Source organism: Mustelus asterias, chromosome 16, assembly GCF_964213995.1.
Source record: "Mustelus asterias chromosome 16, sMusAst1.hap1.1, whole genome shotgun sequence".
Taxonomy (NCBI): domain Eukaryota; kingdom Metazoa; phylum Chordata; class Chondrichthyes; order Carcharhiniformes; family Triakidae; genus Mustelus; species Mustelus asterias.
This window is the reverse complement of record NC_135816.1, coordinates 53,071,315-53,092,393: the sequence shown is the minus strand read 5'-3', so window position 1 is coordinate 53,092,393 and position 21,079 is coordinate 53,071,315. Positions and strand designations below refer to the sequence as shown.

At 40.2% G+C, this 21,079-nt stretch overlaps 1 protein-coding gene across 1 annotated transcript in view; it reads right to left on the bottom strand.

Moving 5' to 3' along the window:
• ablim3 (actin binding LIM protein family, member 3) overlaps positions 1-20,764 on the bottom strand; it is a 276,638-nt gene extending 255,874 nt beyond the window's left edge. The window contains exon 1 of the mRNA XM_078231125.1: positions 20,614-20,764. Coding sequence (XP_078087251.1) covers positions 20,614-20,626 — 13 coding nt within the window. The 5' untranslated portion in view covers positions 20,627-20,764. The remainder of the gene's footprint in view (positions 1-20,613) is intronic.
• Between the last annotated feature and the right edge of the window lie 315 nt (positions 20,765-21,079).

Here is a 21,079-nt window from a genome sequence, read left to right as displayed (position 1 = left end):
CCCACACGTGCTGGTTGGATGCACTGGTCATGCTAAATTCTCCCTCAGTGAACCCAAACACACGTCGAAGTGTAGCGACTTGGAGATTTTCACAGTAACTTCATTGCAGTGTTAATGTAAGCCTACTTGTGGCACTAATGAATAAAGTTTAAACTTTAAATAATTGGATAGTTTATTAGAGACTTAAGCAGGAAGGATGTTCTGTGCACAAGCCATCTGCATAAAACATAAAAATATCCAGCAAAATTAATTCAAGATTAATTTTTGTGCCCTTAGATAAACAATAATGGCAATTAAGTGATTGATAAAAAGGAAATAGAATTACAAATGTGGATATCTGTTGAAGTATTGCCTTAAGTGTTCCACACCAGTACAAGGAGTATACAAAATAATATTGGTAATACCTATACAGGCATGGGCAGCTTGGTGAAAAATATTGATATTATTGGAATTGAGGAATCAGGGCATTGGAAGGAAGATAAATAAGAAATGGCTCTATCCTTCACAATGGCTCAGCAAGCTTAACCATTTCACGTGAGCCGTTTGAACGAGGGAGCCCCCAAATTCACCATCTGTGCCACTAAGCTTCAGATTGTAGGGAATCAAGTTCAACTTGATTCTCTGTGTTCGTGAGAGGAAAGTCAATCAGAGTTCCTACTTCTGGAACTCCACCCAGTGATCTGTAATGCAAGCGTGTGTATGTGAACTGCCTTTCCCTCCCATACTCACACCAATTAGCCTGTTATCAAGGTTTGTTGAGTAATGAACATTTGGATGACGTTACACAGGTGCTTGTGGAACTAAGGAGTCAAAGTAAACAGTGAAGAGAAGTGAATGAAAGGTTGAGCCAATTTTTTTAAAAGGAAAAGAGATATAGCTGTAAGTTGCATGAAACTGTTTCATTAGAATGAAAAGTAGTATTATTGTTGAATAATAAAACAGTACCGAAAAAAGTAATAGAGCATAAGGGAAAATAGCAGATGCCATAGCACACAAAGTAAAAATAAGAACAAAAAGTAACAATGAGTCAGAGCTAATGGTTGGCAGTTCAAAAGTGACAGTATTATTTCAGTAAGTAACCACCAAATTGCAAGAAATCATAATATGATAATCATAAGGGGACTTTATTAAAGTGGACACGCCATAGATAAATGGAAGGGAAGGGTTAAAATGCAAGTTATTTCAAAGAACCAATGAACAGTACTGCTTCTCACATGTGAACCTCGAACTAGGTCAGATACTAGATTAGAATTAATACTTAACAGCCTTCCTGGACTGATTAGTGAACTAGAGGTGGGTGAACACTCATGTTGTGTTTTACAGTTCTATCTGACATTGTAATCGAGGATAAATTCTGAAATAGAATCCTTATGTAATCTTTTGGACAATAGATCATTTGGAGCTGTGCAAAGAATTTCAGGAAGGGTCAAATGGAAAGTGGTACTGAAACAGAAAACCCTTTTTCGGAGTGAAATGAAAGCACAAATGGAATTTTGGCAGTCAGTGGACCACGCACGTTCCTGATTTCACCTTATAGTGCACGGGATTTCCACCAAGTCAGTGTTGTTTTCTCTAGAGCGTCGGGGGAGGAAAATAAATGAAGCTAAAACAGGGCGTGGACAGATAACATAAAAGAGAAATCATACTCATTTTTTCCCCCCTGAACTTTCTAAGAAAGACCTCCAAATTTAATTTTACGAAATAAACTTCTAAGATGATCTGGTTTGTGAATAGCTAGAGTCTAGAATCAAGTAAAATGAAAGTAGCTCTTTCTTGATGCTGAGTAGCCTGGAACAAAATGCATTTGTTAACAAAGAACTAATTTCCTGTTATTAACAGGTACTTAAAGATTAAGTGCTCTCATTACTCAGGAGTCTATTCAAACCTTCTAAACCCACTAAACAGCTGAAATTAATGGATTTGTCGGAAAAAATAAATGTGTTTCTTGTAAATAAACACCATGTTTGCAATTTGATTAACATCGAGACAATAATACATTAATTAAGGTTATAAGTTACTTCCTTCTTAATAAACCTAACAGTGTTTTTCAAAGTTTGTTCCAAATGACCTAGGTTGCAAATCCCCAGTGCAATAACATTTCTGATGAAATTTCCATGCAGTGGCTGACTTGTCTATGTCACTTTTTACAGAACCTTTTACTGAATTCATTGGCTCAAAACAACTTTCTTGAATGTAGACCTCTGTTCAATTATAGGTGGAAGAGCAGTATTTTATTCACAGCTGTTATATATTCTAAGAAGGTGGCTCCTTTTCATCATGGAGCTATATTTGGAATTCAAATAAAGTCTTTTTCATCTCTTCACAAGTGAAAGAGAGGAAAAATAATTTTCCATTTGGACATCAGTCACTTTTTATCTTGCCACTGGTGATGGCCACTGCAGTAGAATAACTCTACACCACATTTCACTGCTTTGAAGAGGAGGATGAAAATTGGCTGGGAGAAAGGGTATTGTCGAAAGAAATAGAAAAGTGTTCCTTATAATTGCTTAAGTGCCAACATTGTGAGAATTTGTTCAGTATTTTATAGCACTAAAGTTTCCACTTCCACTGACAAGGTATTTATGACAGATTTGTACTGTTTTCTAATAATTATAACTGAGCTTTTTACACTCATCAGCGGAACACTATGGACTTTCAGATAGCTCTGTACATATTGATGGATTGTTTTGCAAGCAGTTTGAAAGCCATATGAATAACATTATAGCATTGCAGCTCCCTACATCTTCAGTATACAGGTTCTCAGATCTTCAAGCCTCGCTATGCCATCTTTTATTATTTCATGGAATGTAGGTCTCACTGGAAAGGCCAGCATTTATTGCGTCATCTCTAATTGCAGGCAGCGCATTCTGGACTGTCACCACCCTCTGGGTAAAAATGTTTTTCCTTACATTCCCCCTGAACCTCCTGCCCCTCACCTTGAACTTATGTCCCCTCATAGCTGACCCTTCAAATAAGGGGAACAGCTGCTCCTTATCCACCCTCTCCATGTCCATCATAATCTTGTGCACCTCCATCGGGTCGCCCATCAGTCTTCTCTACTCCAATGAAAACAACCCAAGTCTATCCAACCTCTCTTCATAATTTAAATGTTCCATTCCAGGCAACAGTCTGGTGAATCTCCTCTGCACCCCCTCCAGTGCAATCACATCCTTCCTATAATGTGGCGACCAGAACTGCACACTGTACTCCAGCTGTGGCCTCACCAATGTTCTATACAACTCCAACATGACCCCCCCTGCTATTGTAATCTATGCCTTGACTGATAAGTATCCCAGATGTCTTTATCACCAACCCCACTAACAGGCCCTTCCACCTTCAAAGATCTATGGACATAAACACCAAGGTCCCTTTGTTCCTCAAAATTCCCTTGTGTCATGCCATTTATTGAATACTTGTCAAATTACTCTTCCAAAATGTATTACCTCACACCTTTTAGGGTTAATTTCCATCTGCCACTTATCTGCCCATTTGACCATCCTGTCTATATCTTCCTGTAGCCCAAGACACTCAACTTCACTGTTAACCACCCGGCCAATCTTTGTGTCATCCGCAAATTTACTAATTCTAACCTCCCATAGTCATCTATGTAATTTGTATAAATGGTGAATAATAGGGGACCCAGCATAGATCCCTGTGGTAAGCCGTTGGACACTGGCTTCCAGTCACTCAAGCAGCCTTCTGTCATCACTCTTTGCCTCCTACAACTATGCCAATTTTGAATCCACCCTTATCAAATTGCCCTGTGTCCCATGTGCACTTGCCTTCCCTGAAGGACATTAGTGAATCAGGTGGATTTTTACAACAATTGATGACAGTTTCAAGACTAGCTTTGTATTTTTGTAAATCAATTGAATTTATCAATTGATTGAATTTGAATTCTACCAGCTGCCATGATGGGATTTGAACCTGTGTCCCCAGGGCATTATTCTAGGCCTCTGGATTAATAGCCCAGTGACAGTGCCACTACACCGCCATCTTGTCATCTTTAATAAGCATAATTTTGGGTTTGAAATGCAGCGGTAGATAAACAAAATGCAAATAGAGGTCAAACAGTTGCCTGCAAATGCACACTGTAATGATGTGTAATCCTATTAATATAATCTCAATTACACAAGTGTCTCAGTGGAGGACAAAATACAATACAAAAGGTAGCTGCTATATTTATGTATAGGCCAATCACAGCTGAATAAATGCTTTTGTAATGTTACTAAATATGATTGTGTTAGTCTATATACATGTTCCCTACACATTATCCCAGTGGGTGACTTGTGAATAATTATTTTTGATTGTAAAGCCTTCAAGGTATTGTGAAAGATGGGTCACATGACATTAGATCCTATAAAGACAAAGGTCATAAGGCTCAACATAAACATGCATATTTTGTTAAATATTTGCCTTTTATACTTCTAAAAAGTGAATGGAGCATGTATTCCTTCGTCTAGACTAGATTTGCAGATGGACTTTTTTCTGTTCATTAACGTTAATTGAACAAAAATTATGAGTAGTTTATGCCTGAATTCCCATCCTGCCCAGCTGAACAGCTATGGTTCAGTTGGTAGTGTTCCCGCCTCTGAGTTAGGAGGCTGTGGATTTAAGTCCCACTCCAGAGGCTTGAGCACAAAAATCTGGAATGAAGCTCCAGCGTGGTACCGAGAGAATGCAACACTGCCGGAGGTACCGTCTTTCAGGTGAGACATTAAACCAAAGCCCCATTTACTCTCTCAGGTTGACGTAAAAGATTCCACGGCAGCTTTTCAAAGAAGGACAGGGGAGTTATCCAAGGTGTACCGGACAAGATATATTTCCCCAATCAGATTATTTAATCATTATGACATTTCTGTTTTTGGGAGCTTGCTGCGTACAAATTGGTTGCCGCTACTCCTCCATTTAGAACAGTGATCACATTTCAAAAATATTTCACTAGCTGTATAGCATTTTGAGATAGAACCATAGAACCATAGAACATTACAGCACAGAGACAGGCCTTTTGGCCCTTCTTGGCTGCGCCGAACCATTTTTCTGCCTAGTCCCACTGACCTGCACCTGGACCATATCCCTCCACACCCCTCTCATCCATGTACCTGTCCAAGTTTTTCTTAAATGTTAAAAGTGAGCCCGCATTCACCACTTCATCTGGCAGCTCATTCCACACTCCCACCACTCTTTGTGTGAAGAAGCCCCCCCTAATATTCCCTTTAAACTTTTCCCCCTTCACCCTTAACCCATGTCCTCTAGTTTTTTTCTCCCCTAGCCTCAGTGGAAAAAGCCTGCTTGCATTCACTCTATCTATACCCATCATAATTTTATACTGAGGTGAAACATTATATAAATGCAATTATTTTTCTTTTAATAACCAGGAGCCAGTGAGGAATATCAGACACAATTTGGCATTAAAAAATCATGTTTGACTAACTTAATTGAATTCTTTGATGAAGTCATGGTAAGACTGGGATATGGTAATGTGGTTCATATTGTACACATGAACTTTCAAAAGGGTAAAGAACCACATAATAGACTTTTTAGTAAAATTGAAGTCCATGGGTTTAAAGAAGCAGTGGCTGTGTGGATATGAAAATAGCTAAAGGGCAGAAAATAGAGAATAGCAACGATGGTTGTTTTACAGACTTATTGGAAGCAAGCGTATAGTGGTTTCTCCCAAGGGTCTTTTGGGGCCACTGCTCTTGTAATATATGTAAATGCATTGGACTTAGGTATACAATGCATCATTTCAAAGTTTGCTGATGACACAAAACTCAGGAATATGATAAACATTGAGGAGGACAGTAAAAAATTTTGGGGGACACATTTGCAAAATGGCATGACAGGTGAAATTTACTGCAGAGCAGTGTGAAGTGATTATTTTTTGTAAGAATATTGAGGAGAGGCAATATAAACTAAAGGGTACATTTTTAATGGGGTGCCAGAACAGAGAGGAGTAGAGGTCTACAGACTCAAATCTTTGAAGATGATAGGGCAAATTCAGAAGGCTAAGTTCAGAAGTTTAATAAGGCATGTGGTACCCCTGGCTTTACAATTAGAGGCAGAGAGTATAAGAGCAAGGAAGTTGTGCTAATAAAAGATTTCCAGCTGGAATATTTTGGTCAATTCTGGACACTACACCTCAGGGAAGATGTGAAGGTTTAGGGTGGTGCGGAGGAAATTCACCATGGTGGTATTGGAAATGAAAGATTTAACTTACATGGTGAAATTAGGCAAACTGTTCCCACTACTGCAGAGAAGATTAAAGAGATTTGATAGAAGTGTTCAAAGCCTTGGAGGGTTTTGATAGATTAAATAAGGAAAATCTGTTTTGAGCAAAGGGCTGGTAACCCAAAGATTTAAGTTTAAGTTATTTGGCAAAGGAACCAGTGGTGACATGAGGTCAACATAAATCAGCACAGAAGGAGGCCATTTGGCCCATTGTGCCTGTGCTGATTGTTTGGTAGAGCTAATCAATTAGTCCTACCTGCCTGCATTTTTCCCATTGCCTTGCATTTGTCTTCCTTTTCAAGAATTTGCACAATTTCCTTTTGAAAGCTATGAAAGGTTGTTTCCACTACCCTTTCATGCCATTCTACAGCTGTCTATCATATAATATGGGGTTATGGAATTTCTAATACTGTTGACTTTCATTCTAGAGAAGAACCGGAGATGAGGGGTTTGGATTATGAGGAGAGGCTGAGGAGATTGGGTTTGTACTCGTTGGAGTTTAGAAGGATGAGGGGGGATCTTATGGAGACTTATAAGATAATGCGGGGGCTGGATAGGGTGGAGGCGGAGAGATTCTTTCCGCTTAGTAAGGAAGTTAAAACTAGAGGACACAGCCTCAAAATAAAGGGGGGTCGGTTTAAGACAGAGTTGAGGAGGAACTTCTTCTCCCAGAGGGTGGTGAATCTCTGGAATTCTCTGCCCACTGAGGTGGTGGAGGCTACCTCGCTGAATATGTTTAAAGCGCGGATGGATGGATTCCTGATCGGTAAGGGAATTAAGGGTTATGGGGATCAGGCGGGTAAGTGGTACTGATCCACGTCAGATCAGCCATGATCTTATTGAATGGCGGGGCAGGCTCGAGGGGCTAGATGGCCTACTCCTGCTCCTATTTCTTATGTTCTTATGTAACAGAGGAACATAGGAATTAGGAGCAGAAGTAGGCAATTCAGCCCTTCGAGCCTGCTCCGCCATTCAATTAGATCATGGTTGATCTCTCCCTGGTCTCAAATCCATCTCCCTACCTATTTCCCATATCCCTTTAACCCTTTTTTTGACCAGAAATATATCTATCTCCTTCTTGAAAACATTTAATGATTCCGACTCCACCGCGCTCTGGGGCAATGAGTTCCACAAATAAACCATCCTCTGTGAGATGGCATGCTGTCTTTGGAATGTTGCTCATTTCATTTGCCGGATTCCAAAATGAACACTTTGTTATAAATTTAGGCAGAGGCTACAGATAATTTTGGCAAAAATATTACTAGATATTTTTATTTGTTTCACTTTGTACTGATGACAGTTTGTAAATACATCACTTCAACACTAACTACTCGAACAGCGCAACTTTACAAGAGCATCGTTTGCAAACTGCAAGTGAAAGGAATAATACATGACCCAAACATTTAATGGCAAAGATAGATTTACATTTGCAGAGTGTTATTATTTTGATGATTAAGTTTTGTAGATTCTGGCTTTCCAAAGTGTGGAAATTGCAGCTGAGAAACGTTAACAGTTATTGACTAGAATGAGCAGCTAGTCCTTTCAAAACTATGATTAGAAGCATCTTGCATTTTTGCCAAAAAGCAGCCTTAGGTCCTATATTAATTCAACGTTAAAAGACCATGACATTGGTCTCACTTTGGTTAATCAAAAAACAGAGGATTCAAATAACTATATTCATACATTTGTAGAAAGCATTTGTAATACCACAAATGATTTGTTATAATTTCTGTTTTGTTCATCTTCCAAATTGGAAGGCAGTAATTTTAAGATGTTCCAAATGTCTATCTTTGTTATTTAGCTGCTATAAAACTTCATTATAGGGTTGAGGTGAAACTTTTGTCATTTTTATATCCAGAGTTGAGGACTAATCATTTCTCTGACAGGTGGTATTAATCTGCCGCTTAATGGGCTGTCTTTGTCTTGGGAGCTTGATTCATCATTTTATTCTCACATCTCATCTTAGAATCATAGAATTCCTACAATGCAGAAGGAGGCCCTTCAAGTCTGCACCGACCACAATCCCGCCCAGGCCCTATCCCCATAACCCTATATATTTACCCTAGCTAGTCCCCCTGACATTAAGGGGCAATTTAGCATGGCCAATCCACCTAACCCACATATCTTTGGACTGTGGGTGGAAACCGGAGCACCTGGAGGAAACCCATGCAGACACGGGGAGAATGTGCAAACTCCACACATACTGTGACTGAAGCCGGGAATCAAACCCGGGTCCCTGGCGCTGTGAGGTAGCCGTGTCATCCCTCATATTTTCTTCATCATTGTTTCTTTGTAGTTTCTTCTTGAATTGTAAAAATATTTTGATCACTGTTTCTCTGAAGCATTGTCTTGTTGTGTTAACCCATGCATCTGTGCTTTGCATTGCGCCTGTCTTTCTGTATTTTGTGTTATTTGTAAGAGTTGAGGAGAAACAGAAAGCCACTACTCAACTGGCTACTATCTCAATACATTATTAATATAGGTAGTCCATATTTATTCTCTTGTTAAGTCTACCTGTTTCTGCAAACTCAAAGGGGATATTTTTCAGCAGTCAAGGCAAAACCAGGTACTATTTGTACAACAATTTTTAGACCTGGTTAATGACTGTCATCTAATCAGCATGAAATGTAAGGGAAATGCTTGATTAGCATCAGTTCTCATGGAGAGCAATGAGAAATGGTGAAAATTCTACCTCAAAAGTTTTCTGTATCAAATAATTGTGTGTAGCTGCACTTAGCCATACACTGTGTCTTTGAAATATGATTCACTATAATGGATGCTTCTAAGTAGCACATTTATGCACAAATCAGTCACTCAAAAGTTCTTTATGAAGTGCATGGTTGAGTAATCGTTGATTCTGACAACCTCAGAATCATATCTGACTGCTTTGTACTTGCACCACAACAGCAATCTTTCAGTTTTGTAATACACCTGAAGGGTAATACAGTGTCGATTAATAACTCATCTAATTATACTGCCTAAACCGTGGAAAGGAGTGAATAACAGCTAAGCCAGGTCAGAGTGGCAGGTTTCCTTCCCTAAAGGACATCAATGAACCAGGTGGGTTGCCTACAACAATCAATAACTTTGACAGTCATTTTCTCTGGTACTATTTCACAAAAGACCAGAATTATTGAATTACATCTTGCCATAATCTTGTTCAGATCATGAGGGTGGCACGGTGGCACAGTGATTAACACTGCTGCCTCACAACACTAGGGACCCGGGTTCGATTCCAGCCTTGGGTGACTGTGTGGAGTTTTCACATTCTCCCTGTGACTGTGTGGGTTTCTTCTGGGTGCTCCGGTTTCATCCCACAGTCCAAAGATGTACACGTTAGGTTGATTGGCCATGCTCAATTGCCCCTTAGTGTCCAAAGATGTGCAGATTAGATGCATAGTTACAGGGATAAGATGGGAGAGTGGCCCTAGAGAAACTAGAGGGTTAGTGCAGACTCGATGAGCCAAATGGCCTCCTTCTGCACTGTGGGAATGCTATGGGATTCTATGGTTATAGGTTGGGTACTATAACCATTAGAGTACCACGTTCAAAAATTCTGATTGTATATATCCATCAGTGCTTTCCTGTGTGTTGCCCCATTGAGGTCCTGATCTGAATCCTCTAAAACAGTACTCATCTGTCATCTTGCCTTGTGGGGAAGTGGCAGCCTAATCATCCTTTAATCCTGGCCTGTCTGCAACACACGCATGCCTGATGACTCACCATGTGCTGAGAACTACAGTAAGCTGGTCTCCAAGGTATGTCCAGTGCCAATATCTGAGCTTGTAACTACAAGTGTCAGATCGAGTAATGGGCCTTCTTTACCTGAGTTCTTGTTGTTCTCGTTCGTCCTCCTCCTCAGGACCCCTATGTATAGGCAGATGGCAGTTCCTGGATGCCTGAAAGCAATGAGAGGTGGGTGCGATGATGACAGCATTGGTAGGCCTTTGAGTGTGAGGTAGAATATCTGGATGTTAGGTGTGAGCCGAGTGCCAGGGTCTGCTTCTGAGTGAGTGATGGAGGTGTGATGCACTATTCAGTGTGAGAGGTTGATAGAGTAGTGAATGGGGCATGTCATGAGAAGATGCATGTACTGCTCATGACCACCTGCATGAGGTAATTAGACTTCTTGTAGATCGTCAGGTTCAGACTCCAGTAGTCTGCCACGGCTACCTGCTTCCATTCTCTTCTGACGGTAATCCTTGAAGACCTCCTGGCATCTCTTCTCCTGACCACTTCACTACTAATGCCTCCAGTTACCTTAGAATCCACTCTTTACCCCGATGTTCCATTTTCCATGTTAGCCTGACCATTATTTTCAAAGTAAAATTTGGCCTATTGTGTTTGTGGCTTCTACCACTGTCCCAACATTTTTGCATAAAAATAATTCTCCTTTTGTTCTTGTGCGGATTATCTCAATTTATGAACTCTAGTCACTAACTAGTGACATTTATTTATTAATTATTTAGCTTATGCACAGTCACAGAGCCAAGCCTGCCCAATGGTTAGATTAAGTTCTTTAAGGCCACCTTCAAGATCAGTCATACATACATACGAGCAAGAAATAGCAGTAGACCATTCAACTCCTCAAGCCTGCTTCACCATTTAATAAGGTCATAGCTGAGAGTAACCTCAAATCTATACCCTGCCTACCCCTTTAACCTCTGACGACTCTCACCACCTTTACAGATGCACCATAGAAAGCATTCTTTCTGGTTGTATCACAACTTGGTATGGCTCCTGCTCTGCCCAAGACCGCAAGGAACTACAAAAGGTTGTGAATGTAGCCCAATCCATCACGCAAACCAGCCTCCCATCCATTGACTCTGTCTACACTTCCCGCTGCCTCGGAAAAGCAGCCTGCATAATTAAGGGCCCCAACCACCCTGGACATTCTCTCTTCCACCTTCTTCCTTCAGGAAAAAGATACAAAAGCCTGAGGTCACGTACCAACCGACTCAAGAACAGCTTCTTCCCTGCTGCTGTCAGACTTTTGAATGGACTTACTTTGCATTAAGTTGATCTTTCTCTACATCCTAGCTATAACTGTAACACTACATTCTGCACTCTCTTGTTTCCTTCTCTATGAATGGTATGTTTTGTCTGTATAGCGCGCAAGAATAAATACTTTTCACTGTATGTCAATACATGTGATAATAATAAATCAAATCAAATCAAATCAAGCCGTTTGCATACCAAGAATCTATCCACCTCTACCTTAAAAATATTCAAAGACTTGCTTCCATCAGCTTTTCAGGAAGAGAATACCAAAGACTCTCAACTCTCTGAGTGAAAATATTTTCCCTCATCTCTGTTTTAAATGAGTGACCCCTTATTTTTAAACAGTGACCCCTATTTCTAGATTCTCTTACAAGAGGAAACATCCTCTCCACATCCACCCTTTCAAGACCCTTCAGGATCTTAAAGGTTTCAATCAAGTCACCTCTTATTCTTCTAAACACCAACGGATACAAACCTAGCCTGTCCAATCTTTCCTCATAAGACACTCAATCTAGGTATTAGTCTGCTGAACCTTCTCTGAATATCTTCCAATACATTTACATCCTTCCTTAAATAAGGAGATCAATAGTGTACATAGTATTCTAAGTGCGCTCTCATCAACGTCCTGTACAACTGAAACAACAAAAATGGAGATCACAATGCCATTGAAGATCGGGTGGCAAGATTCAATGAGGTCAGCTCCTGGGTGACATGGTTCATCCTGACTGCCGGCTCCATGACGGAGAAGCGGGAAGTGTTTTCTTACTTGGTTCATGTGGCCAAGTGTTGCTGGAACATGGGTAATTACAATGCAATGATGGAATTCCTGGCAGGCCTCAGGTCCAGGAAGGTTCTAAAGATGTGGCAATTTATGGATCAATCTGATATTAAAACCACGAGAAGTCTGAAAGATGCTATGGCGCAGCACAAATTATCGTCTGAAGATTTCCCAATAACTTGTTGTACCTGCATCCTACCCTTTTTCAATTCTTCCACCAGGACACCCAGATCCCTCTGCACCTCAGAGCTCTGTGATCTCTCACCATTTAGATAATATGCTTCTTTTTTATTCTTCCTGCCAAATGGACAATTGCATATTTTCCCACGTTATACCCCATTTGCCAGATCTTTGCTCACCCACATAACTTATCTAAGTCAGCAGGCATTCTCAACAATGTGAGTCACTGTTTGGACTACGCCACAGTTCCAGACTGAATGGTCTTTGTAGCATTCTTGGGTTCAGGGCTGAAAGGGTTAATGTGTTGGATTAGAGGAAAAGTACCACCCGCATGATGGTGTCAGAGAGAAACACCTGAGCAAGAGTCAAAAAGGAGAATGCTCATGGCTTAGACTGAGTAAGTTATAGTCTTTATAGTTATGTTCATACAATAAACCAATTATTATTCAAACATGTCTATGTCCTTCTTAGCCACTCACAACCAACATACATGGTTTTAGTGGTGGGATCTTACAACATGGTGGCAACTGTGAAGAATCACAAAATCACATTCTGAAATGTGAATGTTTGTGTCGATGGACAGATCATTAATTTAAAATTGGATACAGGAGCAAGTGTAACAGTCTCGTCCAACAAGAAACCGGGGCCAGTAAGCCAATGTGTCCAGACAACTGAAATCCAGTTATGTGGTCCAGGAGGGATCAAACCCTCCTGGACCACATATTCATGTTGCAAGCAACGCTCCAATACAAGAACAAACAGATACTGGAAACATTATCACAATCAGGAATTTTCTCTTGGAGCTGAAACCCTTGTGTTAGCCTCAACCTCAGCAAAATAGTGGACACGTCAATGAAAGGGAGATTACTGATCTTGTAAGTCTGACAAGAATATGATCAGGGAGAGTCACGAAATCCCCAGACCTCTTAAACTTATGAAGTCAGAGACTTGGAGGGAGATGGAGTAGCACGTAAATATAAATGTAAAATACACTTGGACAAATAGTTGGTGGGAAGATGTGGTATTAGGGTGTTCAGGGCTGTTAGGGTTAGTTTGTAGGACTGGAGAAACAGTACCACCCACATGATGTCAAGTCAAGAAGCAGAAAGCTCATGGCTTAGACTGAGTAACACTTATTGTCATATGTGTCGGTACATAGTTATGGTCCCACAATAAACCAGTTATTATTTAGATATAGTTATGTCTCTGCAATCATTCCTTAGTCAGTCACAATCAACATACAAATGTTGGTTCATACAACAGTCTTGGCGACCCTAATGATGTTGGGTGGCCGCACTGAGGCCTCTGACGGTCTGGAAACTATTAAAAAAGGCTCATTGTTACTGTGGGAGATCAAAGTCAGGTAGACAAGCAACAGGGTCTGTGGGGGGGGAAGTGGTTTCTGGTGGATATTTTCCCCTGCCTATCCCCCTGCGATAGGTACTCAGTTGTTACTCATTGGCATGATGGGTTTAACCATATGAGGGAGCGTGAGGGAAGGCATACTGCCAGTGGTTGGAAGAAGTAATTGGATAACAGTAGGTTTGGATTGCTTGCCTATTGCAATTACCCACCTGATATTGGGGGAATGTTGCTCAGGACTGGTAGCCAGGGGACGTGAGTTGGTCGAAGCATAACTGTGATGATGCACATTGTTGAGTTGGGTTGCATATGAGTAAGTTTAGTGTGGACAGATTGGTACCATATTAGGACGCAGTATTCTGAAGTTGAGTACATGATAGTAGGAGCAGACATCTTTAGGGTCCTAGCCTTGTGGTACCAGGAGGTTGCTGTAGGTTTTCATTTTCTCTATGGGGTGCCAATGAATCAGCATTCTTGTTGCACCATCCAGCAGCACCCATCGACACCAGAGAAGCCAATGATCCTCCTGGCAAACCACTTTCAACAAGTCTGTTCTTAAGAATCCCAGTTTCACGGAACCAAAAACCACCAGTGACAACAAACAAAGTTACTTGTTTAAATTTCCAGCTAAATCCTGCAACGGGCTGCAGAAATGTCCAAAATTTCAACTCTTTTTGATTCTGCCTCAGCTACTGAAACTTTCATCCATGCTTTTGCTACCTCAACGGTTCCATTGCTCTCTGGACAGCCTGCCATCTTCACCCACTTGTAAAACTTGAACCCATTCAACATTATGTTGCCCATTTCCCAACCTGTTAATTCCTGTTCACCCATCACCCGTGTTTGCTGATCTACATCAGCTCCAGGTCCACCAATGCCTCAATTTTAAATTTCTCATTCTTGATTTCGTTCTCCTCCATGGCCTTCCCTTTCTCAGCTCTGTAACTTCCTTCAACACTACATCCTTCTGAGTTCCTACAATTTGGACCTCTTCCAATCCCAAATTCCTTCAGGGGAGGCAGTTTCCTAGTGGTATTATCACTAGACTATTAATCCAGAAACTCAGCTAATGTTCTGGAGACCCGGGTTCAAATCCTGCCATGGCAGATGGTGGAATTTCAATTTGATACAAAAATATCTGGAGTTAAGAATCTACTGATGGCTGGGAAACCATTGTCGATTGTCAGAAAAACCCCATCAGGTTCACTAATGTCCTTAAGGGAAGGAAATCTGCCATCTTACCTGGTATGGCCTCCAGAGCCACAGCAATGCGCTTGACTCTCAACTGCCTTTGAACAAGGGAAACTAGGAATAGGCATTAAATGCTGGTCAGCCAGCAACACTCATATCCCATGAATGAAAAAAAACCCACTCCATTGGAGGCCATTCCTTTTTGTTATCTCAGGTCCAAACTTTGGAAGTCCCTCCTTAAACGTTTCCATCTCTGGCATCTCTTTTAACACACTCCTTAAAATACACCTCTTTGACCAAGATTTTGGGATGACCTTTATATGTAACTCTGTAAACTTGTATCGGTTGACACTCTTGTACAACCTTTTATTACAGTCAAGGCACTATATCATTGCATGCTATTCATGTTGTATTGTATTTCCTGCCTTGTCTATCTCAAAAAAGTTTCATGGTACTGTGGAGAACTGAGAAATGTTAACTTGGGATCAGAGAGTTTTAGAGCAGCGTTCAAATCTTCTCATTGCTTATCAACAACATTTACAGTAGAGGCTGTTATCTGTGCCAGGATGGCAGGATTTGCTAGTGAGCTTGACTCAACTGTGTTTGTTTTAATATATTTTATTACCTGTTTATCACTAATATAATTTGACAATTTTTTGTCATTTTTGATGACTTAACAGCATTTGAAATTCCTATTTAAGGGATTACAGAGCATGACTGTTTCAAGGTTAAATAACATATGATCAAACCCGTTCATTTAGGAAATCAATTCTATTTATAGTGGTGTTAAAATTCATGTTACAATCAATTCTATCATTTCAGATCCTGCTTGGGATCAGAACTTTTTCATCAGGTGAACTCATGGTCATTTGCAATTTGATTTTCAATCATTAAAATATGTGAATGAAATTAGTTTGTGAACAGGTTAGGAGAACTTCATATAGCATTTTATTTTAGTTTGTACAGCACCTATTGAAACATAAACTGTTGTACTATTAATGATAAATAAAAAAAAGTGCAGTTAGCAAGTAATCTCAAGGAAAAAGGGGTCATTGACCTCATGTTGAAACCAGAAGTATCACTGTCATTATTAAACCAACTGGATACAGGTTGAGCTCATTACCCACCCAAGAGCTGGAATGAATGTGCTGAAAAAGCTACTACAAGTTATTGATTGACAAATTATATTCCCTATAAGATGCGAAGAAACAGAAGAGAGGTATAGGGAGGATATTGTAAAAGGTCAAAATACAATTTCAATTAAATCTGTCCTGTATCAGACTCCAGTTCTGTGCAAGAGCACTGACATGGCTACTTTCAAAGTGCATGCTTAGAACGACAACATACGAAACGTATCCTCTCTGTATATCATGAAACTGAACCGGAATGGACCAATTTCTCCCCCACCATACTTCTACTGAATTGGAGGGCCTTATTTTGAGCCCCTTGGAATTGTTCAAGCGGAGGTACGCAAATGTCAATTTTCAGTAGAAGCAGTTTATTGAAGTAAAAAATGAAGTATTTTTATATATGCCAGTGGCTATGTGAGTGCAAATGGATAATTCCTTTGGTCCTAATTTCCTAATTCTCCAAATGTATATCCAGAATGCAGCAAATGTGACAATATATTCAGTATGCATTGAGACTAGAGTTCCCCTGAATCAGCCCAAGTATTAAGAAACCTCAGGGATCATTTGACACTGAAACTGATTCGTTGTATCTAGTAAGTTTTAAGGATGGTAATCAGAGGTTTGATTCAGGATGCAACTGCTATGTTATAGTAATTAAAGTACAACAAGGTTTTTCAGGTTAGAGGACAGAACTAGGAATTTTCAGCTTAAATGTGCTGGAAATTGTATTGCGGTTAGGTTGCAGCTCAAGTCTCACTAAAATTAATTTGCATAACCACAAACATAAACTCTTCCAAGAACATGCACAAGTGGGCAATGTAATCAAAAGTAAACATTTATTTTTCTTAAGAAGTGGTAGTTGATGTATTTATCAGCAAATTGGTGCGGTTTTAATAACACAGCTGAAAATGTGTTGAAAACCCAAGTCGATGCGGGGAGGGGGGGGGGGGGGGTGGCGGGTGGAGGGAGCATAGCCAATTGGGATGAAGTGAATCATGAACCAATGTATAAGATCACAGAAAACACTAGTAGTTTGGGGTGTCACTCATTTACATTGACAATTTTTCATCTTTTGTGCCGGCGTGGTCAATTCCACCCAGATTGTCTTGATATTACTCATGTCAACAGGCAATTTAATCCCAATTTTCCCTTAAGTTTAACATTCATAACCAAATCTCATTTTAAAATAAATTATAAATTATGATAATGATTTTAGTTCCTAGTGATATTTAGGAATGATAGGTTTCAAAAGTTGGGCAAAGTGAGCTTATGAATCCAAATTAAATGGTAAGAAATTCATACCACTTGGTTTCATAATTTCATAGACTCCCTGCAGTGCAGTATGAGGCCATTTGGCCCTTCGAGCCTGCACTGACAACAATCCCACCCAGGCCCTATCCCTGTAACCCCATGTATTTACCTTGCTAATCCCCCTAACACTGAGGGTTAATTTAGCATGGCCAATGCACCTAACCCGCACATTTTTGGAGTGTGGGAGGAAACCGGAGCACCTGGAGGAAATCCACACAGACATGGGGAGAATGTGCAAACTTCACACAGTCACCGAGACTGGAATTGAACCCGGGTCCCTGGTGCTGTCCAGCTTCTGCAAGCAATGGTGTCTTTGGCAGTTAAGTGAATATAAATTAAAAATAAAATGAATGCCTTTCTTTTTTGTTTCACCATAGTAAATGAAAAAGGTTTTGCAACTATATTTTAAAATGATACTGTTGGTGGGGCTCATAATAAAGTTTAATAGTGAACTGCAGTAGATTTCTATGATCTATTGTTGATAACTGATAATATTTAATAGTGCTTTACAAAGATTTGAAAATGATTGAAGTTTCCATTATATAAGGCCATTTGACCCATCATGCCTATACCCCTGGTGTTTGCCGGTGACTTACTGTCTCTTCATAGACCGGTAACTTTCCCTGCTTCTAACAGTTATGGGTTGCTCTTTCTTTCAAACATCCAATAATTGTCTCAACTACTCCCTGTGAAGTAATTCAGTGATCTTACTACTCTCTGTACAAAAACATTTCTCCCAACTGTTCACTTCTGACTCTCTTAAAGGCAATTTTGAATTAGTGAAGCCTCATTCATTGCTCCTCAACTAAAGGACATGCTCTTTTTCTATTCACCCAACTAAAACTGTCTGTTACTTTAAATACCTATATTTAATCCCCTCCTAGCTTTCCCCCTTCCCAGGGCAATATCTCCAGTATCTCAAGCCAGTCCCTGCAACTATAGTTTCTCATCCCAATATTACCCTGATGAATCTACTCTTCACTATCTTAATGACTTTATGGTCTTTGCATAATGGGGCATCCAAAAATGTACTTTTAGGACCCTTGTTCTGAATATTGAATAGCCTTTTAATTATCACACATAAAAATTCATAAGTATCCTTTCCAATTTACTTTCTGCTCTCACTGTCAGTAAAGTGATAGAATACTAAATGAAACCCAATACAACAGTCCCTTAAGGGTCTTCTAGCAGCTGTAGTTATAGATATGCTTTGACATATGCAGCAAGTAAAAGTGACTGCTTTGGCTGTTTCTGTTTAGAAGTGTAATGTGAATGGCATTTATAAAAAATTATCAAGTGTAGAAAAAAGATAAAGAACACACACTTAACTGATACAACAAGCTTAGAAGTGAATATAAAAAACCCTACGTCAAAACTTAAGCATGGATGGATTAGAATGTGAAAATCAAAAGACAAGAATCTTTTCCAGTGATGCTCTCCCTGAACTTAGTATTTTGGGTGGAATGTGCCACAGGTGTTGTGAACTGTACAAGAGCAGCTGGCAAGTTTTGACATTTTCCAATTGAGCTTGGTGATGTCGAGCCACATTCTTTCTTGCCTGATGCAAACTTCAAATCATCCCACCACAACTGCTTGTTGGCATCACAAAATCAATTCCTTTTGATTCCAGAGCCAATCCCATTTATTTTCCATTGTGTAGAGGATTGGACTGCACCAATCCATAGTGCTCCCTTTCTAACTGCAATAACAGGGCCAAAGGGACACAGTATGGATGAAAGCTTTGACAAAGGGTCATTTGGACTCGAAACATCAGCTCTTTTCTCTCCATACAGATGCTGCCAGACCTGCTGAGATTTTCCAGCATTTTCTCTTTCGGATACAGTATGGATTGTGGAAATAGAGGTAGAACACACAGGGGAGGATGTGGGATGGGTAGAGGAGTATCAAAGAAAAGACTTCAGAAACTTAGAGAGAAAAGTGAGATCTTGAAGAGAAATGGGCACGACAGAAATCCTGAAGTAGAGAAAGTATGAGTGGGATTTCGAAGCGGAGGCGGTTATGACTTGGATCTTGAAACAGAGGTTTCAGATTGATTTAATAGTGGAGTAAGATGAGGAGATAGAATGATCTATTCTGTCAAATCAAGATAGATTTCAAATTTTCAAATCATAGAAACATCTGATTTTTTACTTTTCATTCTTTCTAATCAAATTATTACCTTGGAAAGAGTAATATTCCATGGCAAATGTAACTTCTAATCTTTTATTAAACTTAACTTTCATGTTGTGCTCTGTATTTGTGAAAGTCAGTGGTAGAGACACAGAGAAAGAGACTCTGGGACAATGAAACCAACAACACTATGGAAAAAGCAAAGGTTGAACCAATTGAGATCCTTATCTTGTTTTGTTGTTGCTTATTTTGTGGTGTGACAAAAATTTGAAACTGATGGTTGAAACATATTTCCATTTGCAATTGGCCCGAAATATAAAACAAACCTGTCTAGTTATTTAGTTTCTGACTCAGGTCTGCATCTGTTCTAACTGAAGTAAACCAGATCAGCCATGATCTGGTGGAAGGGTTGAACCTGCTTGAGGGGCTGAATGGCCTCCTCCTGTTCCTACGTCTCTCAGTATTGTATTCAAGTCAATGCAGTTTCAGTTAACCCCTGTTATAAATATTGAACCATGTGCAGCAAGTTGACTTGCCTGCCAAAAGGAACTACGATACAATTTCCACAACCATAGTTAACATTGTGCGGATCGACATGAAGTTCATGGGGAGATAGCCGTACAACAGCCAATCGATTACAGGGTTAATTAATAGGGGGGAAAAAAGAATATTCCTTTTTTCAAAATAATGCGGCACTGCCATTTCAAGTACACTACTGATATATCTCATTATCCTCTGTTAAAAAAAAATACAATTACTGGACAGACCTCCTTGAGATTTCTAAGGATAAGGAAGATTTTTCGTTGTCCATACTTGGATGATTTCTGAGTTAATATATGCTTTCTTTTCAAGGGAGGTGATTGGAAAGGAAGTTTATTTTACCCCCTGAATTATCTGAACGGGGACATCTGCCAATGTGGAAATGGGTTCGCATTGGCATGAACTGAAATAAGGGCACAGACAAAAAAAAAATCATTGCAACCTGGGTACCGGCAGGTCTGTGTAGTGTGGGGAATGTACTGTCTCATCAATGACATACCGCCTTTAAGGAAATATCTTCATCTGAACACGCAAGGAAACGGGAAGCAAACGGCACACAAAGAGACGTGTAATTTTTCAGCCTGTAATGAACATGACATTTTAAGAATACCGTGCTGACATCTCAGGTATGTGTGTGCACATCATCTATTTCGAAAGCCCTGCACATTCTTTGTTAAAGTCTAACAAGTCAACGGGTGATAAGAGAAATTCCACCTGACGGAGAGGCAGGAATGGCAGAGAGAGCAGATACATACTTACCGCTGGTATTCATAACGCGAACCTCCCTATCTTTCTCGACCACCTTAGAAGCGTCAAAGCTCCTGATGCTGCGTGGCTCCGGGAATCTCTCTTTAGTTTGCTCCGTGCGATTGGACCATCCAGATGCAAAGGAAATTTCATTCGCGTGTCTGAGCCCCCCCCACTCCTCCAATTCCTGGGGCTGGGAACAGTCAGCCCCCCCCCCTCTCTCTCTCTCTTAAGCAATAAGAAAGATGCTCTTCCCCAAACAGTCCCACTACAAGGTCAAATACTTGGAATAAACACCCAGGGCTGGGCGTTCCCCTCCGTCCTGGTGACGGTTCCGACTGTGATCACAGCCACCGATATGCAGCTTCTCACGAACGCTGATTTGGATATAACCTTCTGCTAATCCACACACACAATCCGCAATGATGTGCTCAAGATTAAATCCGCCACCACCGCCGATCTTTTTGCTCCTCTTGCT